At 44.5% G+C, this 10359-nt stretch overlaps 1 protein-coding gene across 1 annotated transcript in view; it reads right to left on the bottom strand.

Annotated features, from left to right (window-relative positions):
* Window positions 1–10359, bottom strand: part of ULK1 (unc-51 like autophagy activating kinase 1) — an 85528-nt gene that overhangs the window by 55509 nt on the left and 19660 nt on the right. The window contains exons 6-7 of the mRNA XM_019539392.1: window positions 3689–3862; window positions 1871–1944 (exon numbers count right to left, since the gene is read on the bottom strand). Of these exons, the coding sequence (XP_019394937.1) occupies window positions 1871–1944; window positions 3689–3862 (248 nt within the window). The remainder of the gene's footprint in view (window positions 1–1870; window positions 1945–3688; window positions 3863–10359) is intronic.

Here is a 10359-nt window from a genome sequence, read left to right as displayed (position 1 = left end):
TGCACCTCTTCCGCTCCCCTTGGCCGGCCCTCGCCCCACCCGGGGGTGGCCATTGACTTTTTTGGGGGGGCGGGGGGGGTGGGGGAAGATGCATCAGGTGATTGCACACAGACACACGGGAAAGGGATTTCTACCTCACATTTCAGCCTGCTGGAGGGTTAGTTTGGTTTGCTTCCTTATTTCATTTCTAAAGTCTTTCTGTTTTGCCATTTAAGCAAATACCTTTCAGACAGCTGGCTCTGATCGCAACCAAGGGAAAGGGTAGAAGTGAACAGCAGAAGGAACAGTGTGAACGGTTGAAAAGCCGCTGTTTTAGGATTCAGTGCTGTGGCAAAATGCACTTTGCAGCATTTGAACTTGCTCCTAAGAGTCACTCCCAGCCCAAAGCTGGGAACTCCTTTCTCCCTCCACAAGAAGGATCACGAGGGAAGATATCCAGATGTTCTTAACATTGAGTCTCTCCCATTTTCAGGGTACCTGACAACAAGGGAACGATACAGAAAGCCGAGAGTTGCTAGCATTGTGCTAGCGTCTCATGTAACACTTCTCATTCCCGACCAGCCATGACTCTTGTTGTTAATCCACACCTTCCTCAACAGCATGCCCCAAGCACACACTAGCTCGTGAGCAGGTGCTGGTTTCTACTTTAACTACTGAAGTACATCAGAACGCAGTAGAGATTTCTGCCCAAGACGTATGGGCAACTGGTTGATTAGCCTCGCTTTATCTCCCACGAAGAAGACACTATTCTTACAGGCAGAGAGGAACATCACACACAGCCAGTCCTGATCTAGCTATAGGGCACGTGTGCCATGCCATGGCTACATTAAAAAAGCAATACAACTGGAAACAGTATAGAAAACGCTTTGTCTAAGAGGCCCGATAACAGGGGAGGTTTGTCTTTTAAAGGCAGTGCGAATACCAGTACTAGATAACCCTTCCTCCATGTCATGGGCCCTTTAAAAGGTACCAGGAAACCAGGGTACGAGAGCTCCCAGACGGCAAGTGGCGTCGGAAGATTAGTTAACACTTGTGGAAAACCTTGCACTACTTTTTGCCTCAAGGACTAGCACCAGGAACCTTTTTGTGTAAGCAGACAAGGCAGAACCCATCTCTCCCAAATACAGCAGGAGGTCCGGGAAGAATGGCAACATACTCCTCCTCCTCCACGGTCGCAGAGGTGATGCTAGCAGGAGGAGAATGGAAGCGAATAAAAATGGAGATAGCTGGGAAAAAAAGGGCGAGGAGGCCTGTCTAAAATTAGGCTCAAGAGGGAACTGAGGAGAGTGGACCTGCAGTGCCACAATGCCTCATCTCAGCGACAGTTCCCTGCCATGAGCACTTTATAAAAGGCAAAGTCTTGAGGGATGTACCATCATCACTCCTGTGCTTAGTCTTGCACTATTACAAGTCAGCCTTCAGCTGAAGGATCCACGTCCTTCACTGGAAGAGGAAAGCTTCTGCCAGTGGGTAGAAAGCAATATTCTCTTTTGTTTCCTACAACGTACCAACAACTTGTCGGAAAGGCAGATTCGAGCAGAGCGTCTTACATATCTGCCATCTGGTTGCTCAAAGGATCATTACCGAGCCATCTCTCCCCCTCCACGGTTTTATGTACAATGGCAGCTTTTTGAGAATTATGAACTAGAATCTAGATCCCAGAGGGATGTCTGGAAGAAAAGTAGGTATTTCATAGGGAAAAGAAGCAGGCTGTGTGTTTGTGCAAAACTTTGAACATGCAAGCTTCAGTGTAAAACAGCAGGTTGTAAACATCTAAGCAAGTAATCACAAGTCCCACACATCGGAGGGAAAAAAAAGCTTACTTTTTGCCAGTTTGTGACAAAGCAGTTCCCTACCCACACACACTTACCATGTACATAGGTGAGCCACATAAAGTTGCTGCCATCATGTTATTCTGCAGGTATCGGGCAAATCCAAAATCAGCTGCATGTAACAAACAAAAAGAGGTGGCTCAGGTTTAGACAGCAGCCCCTGAGAACCCATAACGTTTCCTATAGCAAAAGTGATGTCTGTTGTCCCAAGTATTAAGTTTTAACCCATCTTCATCTTGAGAACAAAAACAACTTTAACTCTACCTCCCAGCTACCTAAATACTTGCTGTAAAAACTTCCACTGAGAGATCCTAAGTACAAAGTCAGACCAAACAGTGGTCCGGTAAAATTTAGACTGAGATGACCCTGCCTGAACTAAGGGGTAGGACTTGATAGCCTCTTTGGGTCCTGGTCTAGCCCCATCTTTCTTTGATTCCATGTGCCATAGGTCAGAAATAAAGTCAAGAAAACAAAGCTAAAAAAAAAAATAAAAAAAATCTGTATTAAAAGAAAAATCAATCCCAGTTCATCCAGAGATACCGTCCGTCTCTATTTGTCTCATGTCCATTATTCAACCCTCAGTCCTTTATCAAGTGAAAAATAGGATGGTAGGGTCTAGATCCGCAGCCAGTGGAATTAGTGAAGCTCTACCGACTTCAAGGACATTACCCAATCTACGCTAGCTGTGAATAACATTGGAGCTGCCAATCCCAGGAAGGTTCAGCAGAGATCAAAAGCTTTTCTTTTGTTTTCTGCTGCCTCCTCATCTTCTAATTTGGCAAACTCGTAGCTACGATTGACTCCAGAGTTACACTCGCAACACGGTGTTACAAATGTCAAAAGACACCTTCCACCCATCATATCCTCATTTCTGGAATATGCTTGTTCCAAACTGTTTCGTTAGAACAGCTGCAACAGTATCATCTCTGATGCCAAAAAGAAAGCCGAGCCATAACTTCACCTGGTTGCTAGAAAAGCCAGGGGCTACGAATGCCGAAAGGATTACATCTGCAGGTTACTCAGTGTCTGATCATATGACACTTAGAGGTTCTCTCAAGGTTACCAGATATTTCAAGCAAGACAGTTACTTGACACTGCTGTTTATGCCATCATCTGTCATTATTAGATTATTATGGTTAGCCGTTCCTCCTCCTGGACCATCCACCATCCTTAGGGAAGGCAGAGGGGTGGTCAGACAGCATGTTAAGTATGTAGGGTGTAGCTAGAGCTCCTCTTTAGACAGCCCTCCCTTTCTTTTGTCCCTGGTGAGCACTAGACACTTCCACTTTCCGTCCACCACCAAATACCACCGAGTTCTTCGACTACAGCTGAACAGCAGGAAAATATCAAACAGGCTTTCCTCCTGAACCTTGTTTCTCAGCCAAAAGCCACGAACACGTTCCCCATAAGACAGATGAAGCAGAGAACTGCATTGTTTAACTGGTGTCAGAGCCAACTTGTGAACTGTACTCCAATGAGATAGATATCCACGAATAAAGGAAGTGATTATACAGTTCTTACTTCAAGAGGGACCTTGGGAAACACGCTGGAGACAAGTCATAGGACACCAAAATGCTCTACTTGCCCCAGCTTACCCACCAGTGTGAGTCAGCTCAGTTTTAGAAGGCAGGACAAACTCACATCACTGTCAGCCTGGCAAGGGCTAAAATTAAATACCAATTACAACCATGTTATTTCTGACATCTCTCTCGATAGCAAACGGAGCAAAGCTCCCTGCTCCTTTTGTTGCTGCTTATCCAGTTTCAGCAATACAGCTTGGGATGGCAAACAGCTGATCTCAATCATCCCCCAGCAAACATCATTCCTTAAAGCGAGACTCAAGGAAAAGCTCTTACCAATCTTTATGCGAATGTTGTTTGGATTTGACTTCCTGCCTCCAGCGTAAGAAAGGAGAATATTCTGCGGCTTCAGGTCCCGGTGGATGATACCTTTGCTGTGTAGCATTTTCATGGCACCTGCTATCTGCTGGAGAAAAAGTCTGATGGTGTCTTCGCTCAGCGTCCGCATAGCTAGAAGGCATAAAACAAGCACAACTGTAATGCCAGCTGTCACTAAGGAAGCCAGAAGGCAGCTTCTCTACAAAGCCTAACAATAGTAACACATGGTCTTGCACTTCCACCAGCAGATGTGGCTTTTCTTCACCTACTTGATGAGCATCTCTTGAACTACCACCTTAGCTAGGGTGTGTGCTCCTCCACAGCAAAGATGCTGCAAAATGCTGCAGGCCCAGTTCTCAGATGAGAAACCAACATAGGATCATTGACTTCCAAAGCAATGCAAAGGGCTTAGGTGGTAAAATGCCAATTTACACCACAAAAGGATCTGGCTCCTTGACAGTAACGAGGACAAGAGGGAATAAATAGACCTTGTCAACAAAAATTAAAAACTGGAAAATAAATAAAACTCAGTAGACAGGTACAATGCCAACTGGATCCTCTGGGGAGTCAGCCTTGGCTTTCTGAGAACTTCTGAGGTTAAAACAAAAAAAGTACAGCTTGAATACGTTTGACAGCCCCCCCACCTGCAACAAGCTTGGTACAAATTCACCCCGTCTATTTTGAGAATCATTCGGCATGCATCTCTCCCTCCTCCCCCCACCCAGAAGCACATCTGTAAGGCATAAATTGCCAAGTTCAGAACAAGCCCCAGTATCAATAATGTTTCTGGCTTGGCCGGACACTGATGTTCACAGACAAGTAAGGTTCAAAGAAATCCATTTCACTTGAATAAAACCATATCCCTCTTCCATGACCCTGTAATTACTATAGCCTTTGTTGTTCCAGCTGTTCTCTACAAAAAGGCCTTGAACTATGCTGGCAGGAGTATCAAAATACTGTTCTACCTTGTCAGCCAGAGGGGAGGAATCCTTATGAAAACACAGACGAGGTCATGGGCAGCTTTAGCATAACACAGGAAATTAAAGATTTAATTTAAAAAATATGCGTATGGGAAATAGTAAGAGATGCACGTTGATTAGACAGTGCCGAGTACAGAAAACAAGCTCCAATCACTGCCAAATCCCACCCTTTTAGAAGGGGCACCCAGGACTAGCAGAGGTAGGAGGTCAGTCAAACACCAGCAGATCCTTTGTCCACATCTACACATGACAAGTGCATGTGCCTGTACAGTCCTTTTCCTCTGTGCTTCCCACACTGGGCCTTTTTCTGCCAAGCTGGAACTCTACCACAAGTCTCTTGCTTTTGAAGGAGACCTTCACCAGTACTCAATAGACTCATTTTAAAAAAAGGCATTCAATTCAGGCACCCCCCTGGAAGCGTCTTCCATAAAGAGCACAGTCTCATCTCCAGCAGGGCCTCTCAGACCTATTAAAGGGCTGCTAGGATGCATCAGGGTAAGGATTCTCCACTTCAGTGCAGCAACATTCTCCTATAATCAGCTAAGGGTCAAAGCTTGGTCAAGCGCTCCTCTTAACTCATTCCTCCTGAAGGCGATATCAGGGGTTTTTAGGACTCCCATCCCCATAGTATTTGAGTACCTCTGAAACTACTGTATTCATCCTTGCAACAAAGAGTAGGAAGTGCAATTATCCTCATTTTACAAAGGAAGAGGCCCACCAAGACTACATGATGCGGCCATGGTCACAGACCATGTTCATGGTGGAACAGGACTCTTTCTTCCATACACTTTGTGGAACTGGAATACCTGGATAACACATCTCCGGCCAGGGCATCACATCATCTGAACATGCAACATTGGTCCCAGTTGTATTACAAAAAAGTTCCAAAGCAGATTTTCTCACTTTTTAAAAGAGGATTAGCCCCACTGAACACAGAGCAGGCACTCCAAAATCTCTCTCTCTCTCATATATATGAGCCAGTGACATATTTATTTAGTTATTTATTTATTTTCAGTGTAGAGTCCACCATCTCATTATGTCCCAAACAAAATGAAAAGAAAAGCAGGGCTCCAAGCGTGACAGTACTTACGCTGCCTAGCTAGCTGGCAACAGCAGATATTCCTTTGGCTAAATACGCATTGCCTCTAGCAGTTAAACCATTTCATTCAAGTCTTGCTCTGTCCTGCCATACATAATGTCTTCAAGGCATCACCCTCTCTCCACTACTTCCATACAATTAAGTGTCAAACACATTCACCACTATTTTCCCTAACAAATTAAGGATTTGTAACCTGGAGCTGCTCTTCTATTCCTTTATGCTCAGGAGAGATGGGTGCAGGGACTGAGGAACCGTAGCCATAAGACAGCAATTTCAGGGGAATTTGTGGTTTCCTATCTGCGCCAAGTCCTTATGCTTGAGAAGATAACATCTTCCAAACGTGAACAGAACGCAAATCAAATGCAAAGTCTGCTGTAGCTTAGCAAAGATATGAAGCCACAGCAGGGTAGAATGAATACAAGATGGAGATATGCTGGACAGATGCTGCTATTCTTGCAGCCCTTATAAAACTCAAGAATCAAGCGAGGTTCATGCTACAGTTGATGTTACTTGGGAAAGCTAGGAGTAGCAAGAAGAGGAGTTATGTTCCTCTACTCACTCCACAGACAGATACCCAACACAGGAGAAGCTCCACTTTGTCTCCTCACTCAACCCCATTGTACTAATAGCAGCTTGAAAAAGCAGGCTCTCAAAGCCAGGGGTCTCCGAAAGATGAGTAGAGGCATAGAGATCCCTCTTGTCCTTTTTCCATCCGTCCCTCACGTGTCCCCTTCTAGAAAGATGGTCCAAACCCCTATTAAACCACATGTAGTGACAACAGCCAGTCCAAGTCCCAGACTGCACATCAAGCTCCTAGGTGTAGTCCATATGTCAGCAGTAGTTGAACAAGTTTTTCTTGCCTTGGCCTACTAAGTCAGGAAAAGCAGGACTGTTGGTATCTCAGAAGAGTTTGTAAAGACAGCAATATCCTGAGGCTGGCCAGTGAAAGGTATATGGGCGAACAGACTATAAAGGGCTGGAGGGATAGGATACAGCAGAGCAGAACCATTCAGTTCATGTGCTGCTCAGGCATAGAGCATAGAATAAGCCAATGTACCACTTCTATGCTGTTCTAGCCTTATCTGATGCATGAGCTTCATGCCAGCATCCTTATAAAATAAAAAAGGGAGGTAGCTCATCTTCACCACGGCAGACCCAGAAAGATGAGGGGGGAAAAAAAAAAGAAAAAAAACCACAACTTACAGTGGCTCTGGGTCATCCTGTCACCTAAGCATCTGGAGCCAGTGACACATGCTTGCAGAGAACATGATTTCACAAGCCTTACTCCATCATTACTAAGAAGTAATTATATCCTTGTGTTTATTTTCCTGGGTTCTACTTCAATGACAAGGCACTCTGCTTACAGCCTCAGGGCCTGCCAGACAGGCCGGCACACCAGGGCAAATATTTACGACAGGACAGTTTGAGGTCTTCAAGGCCAGGGGGAAAAGGGGAGAAAAAGCAGCCCGATCAGCATTATGGGGACATAGGATGAATGTTTTATTGTCAAGAGGCTGCACATATAGCGCTGGGATCAGCTGATCTGATCTGAGGGCCAGTATATTTGAGTACAGACCAACTGATCTGTGACTTGGCAATATTTTGGAAAGGACAACTAGGATAGAAGAAAAAAAAAACAACATCTCATCTTACCCATGAGTGTCAACTGAGTCTACCCTCCATAGACACCTGACCCAAATCCCACTAACATACGTTAGACTCAGTGGACTGCAGATCAGACCCCACAACATCATTAAATTCCAGCTGAGAATCCCTTCAAAGTCAGTATAAAAATCTTTTTATACACATACGCTGTGTACACCCCAAACTTGTACTGCAGATGCAATGAATCCTGTTAAGGGCATTTTTGGATAGAGGGCACAAGGGAGGGGGGAAAAAAAGTGCACAAACAGCTCACGTCCATTTGCAAAGGGGTGCCCAAGAGCACAGAAAACACTTCCTTGCTTTTCTGACTTCTGAGAATTCACTTGGCTGCTGGGAGTTATTACAATTTCATTTTACCCACAGGGCTAGAAATGCCACGGTCAATCAATCCAAAAACATGTTATCCAATGAGAAACTCTTTTCACAATGGCAGCCACTCTGAGAAGCAACATTTTAAAGCCAAACAATGCAGTTTAAAAACTGCGCCCAAAGGCCTATGGCAGTACTTAAAACTGGACCATTTTTGAGTAGCTACTCTGGCTCCCTGAACAAAGGACACGAGACTTCATCTTGTTATTCCTGTTTAGAGTAGGCCAATAACTTGTGACACTTTCCCATCGCTCCATGAACCCACCAGACAAGGCAAAGGTCTGCCCTACTCTCAGTTCAAATGTGTGGCACGAGATGAACTGCAAATGAAGAATGCAGAATTAACAAAAGGAAAGACCAGTTCAGCAAATCATATCTATTACATGGAACCATAGCCACCAAGGGGAGCCACATGCAAGAGATATGCTGAATATGTACAGAAAAAAAAGAACAAGTTATAATGAAACACATGGGTCTCCCACTTCACGATGGGATGGACACAAAGAATTTCTTTTGATTCAAATGTAGAATTAGAAGATCATCTGACGCTTGTAATTACAAGGCAGATGGGATCAGGAGGCTTAAAAGTATTCTGCCTTTGATAAGCATGAGATTTGCATGTCTAACTCATACTGGCATGAAGCAGAAATTGCCTGAAGTGCCCATGAATTGATGAGAGAGTCAATGCTACACTCAAAGACTGCAATGCAGCCATCAGAATAAGTGAAACAGCCAAGTATCACCTTGCTGTCCAAGGGAATTCAAGCTACAGATCAGAGGCTGGCTTTGAATCTTGCACTGGAAGGAAGAGAGACTTAATAAAATGAGCTTTTAAAGACAAATTGTCATCAAAAGGACACTAAAAAGCCTGCACACAAGGAAAGGTGGCTGCTTCCAGGCAAGACTGGGACACCTGGCTGACCAAAAACAACAACCCGGCAGGAAGGTCCAGCTAGGATCCACGTAAGAAGTATTCACAGCATCACTGAGCCAGAGATGACCCTTCTACATCTCCTTTCCGCGCTGGCTAAGTCAATTTGCAAGGCTGTTGAAGGTCACACATCCAATTAAGCCAAGGTGCTTGGGAAATGCTGGCCTTAGCATACTTAAGCACTTGTAAAAATCCCTACCCACCGCCAAGGTTTCCACCGTGCCTCTTTGATGGGGCCAACAAAATGGGGAGAAGGTTGCAACTGTGTGCAAAACATCTTCCAGCTCTGCAGGCAAGCAAATCTTGCCACTGCACCTTGACAGACATTTTCATGGATTTGGAGTCCCTTTTTGGGAAAAAAAAAGAAAAAAGAAAATTTATACTGCCTTTTCTCAACTGCCCTCCCACTACCCACATTCAAATAGTTACCCATGGTCTGTCTTGTTAAACTGTTGTAATGCCCTCAGTGAAACTTAATGATGGCTATTTTTATAGTGCTCCATTACTAAAACTTCAATTTGTGGTCATTACACAAAAAAACTTTGAGCACAAAACATTAATTAGAAATTCATGTTCCATTAAGAGCCCAACATTACCTAATGGATGCAGAAGTGCCATCAAAGAACTAGTATAAAGCCTGCAGAAAAGTTAAGATGCAAATCTAGGTCAGCTCTGACTCACACATCTCTACAAAGCATGCAGAAAAAGCAAAGTGATCTTTCCAATTTCTCCAGCTACCCAAACCCTTCCCACAGTCTAAGATGTGCAGTGAAATACCATTTCTTATCTCACATGAATGGAGGGGAGTGTATTAGCCTCAATCCTGAACTGATTATTCCTGGGGTAGTAACATTAGCTCCAGGGCAAATGTGAATTTTGCTTTAAATCGTGCAATTTCCAGTCACCATCTCACTTAAGTAAGACCCAACCGCTGGAATATTTTTAAATCTTCTCTCACAATACTAACAACAAATGCAAAAGACTCCCTGGATTAGCTGAGTTTATTAAATCATGGTCCACAAGCCACACAGGAAATGGAGATGAATAAATAAGAAGAGACAACTTGTACTCTTTTACTTAGCATGAGAAAGAAAAACTAGCTCCTTTACCACGGGGGAAGCTACCAACCAACGGGAACTAAGTTTTAAATCTTAGAGGGGTTCTGGAGGAGTCCAGCAGAGCTGCCAGCCCAGAGTCCGGATGATGCTTTCTCTCCTCCTCACCCTAAGCAGTCACACGTCTGCCTCCTCTGCTCTCGCCATTCTAAGGAATCACGTGTCTGCCTCCAAAGGAGGCTCAAGTTCATCCAGGCCTGGATGCTGCAGTCTGTGGGCTTTGGATCAACAGGGCAGCAGGCAGGACTAGTTCCTTTGCCCCAGCATCCCAAGTTATGCCGAGATGCCCGATCAGCCATTTGCCTGTCAAAGTCACCCCATGAAAGAAGAGGACACTCACAAGCCTCTTCTCCAACAGCTAATTAACAAAACGGCCACAAACATCTGACTGTCAAATTGCATTTTACAGCAGTTTTTGAACTGCTGCAGCTATTGCCATCCCTCAGCAATGAAGACTCTTTCATACAATG

The sequence above is a fragment of the Crocodylus porosus genome, unplaced genomic scaffold (assembly GCF_001723895.1).
Source record: "Crocodylus porosus isolate Cpor-Errol unplaced genomic scaffold, CroPor_comp1, whole genome shotgun sequence".
NCBI classification, from domain to species: domain Eukaryota; kingdom Metazoa; phylum Chordata; order Crocodylia; family Crocodylidae; genus Crocodylus; species Crocodylus porosus.
This window is presented reverse-complemented; position numbering and strand designations above follow the sequence as displayed.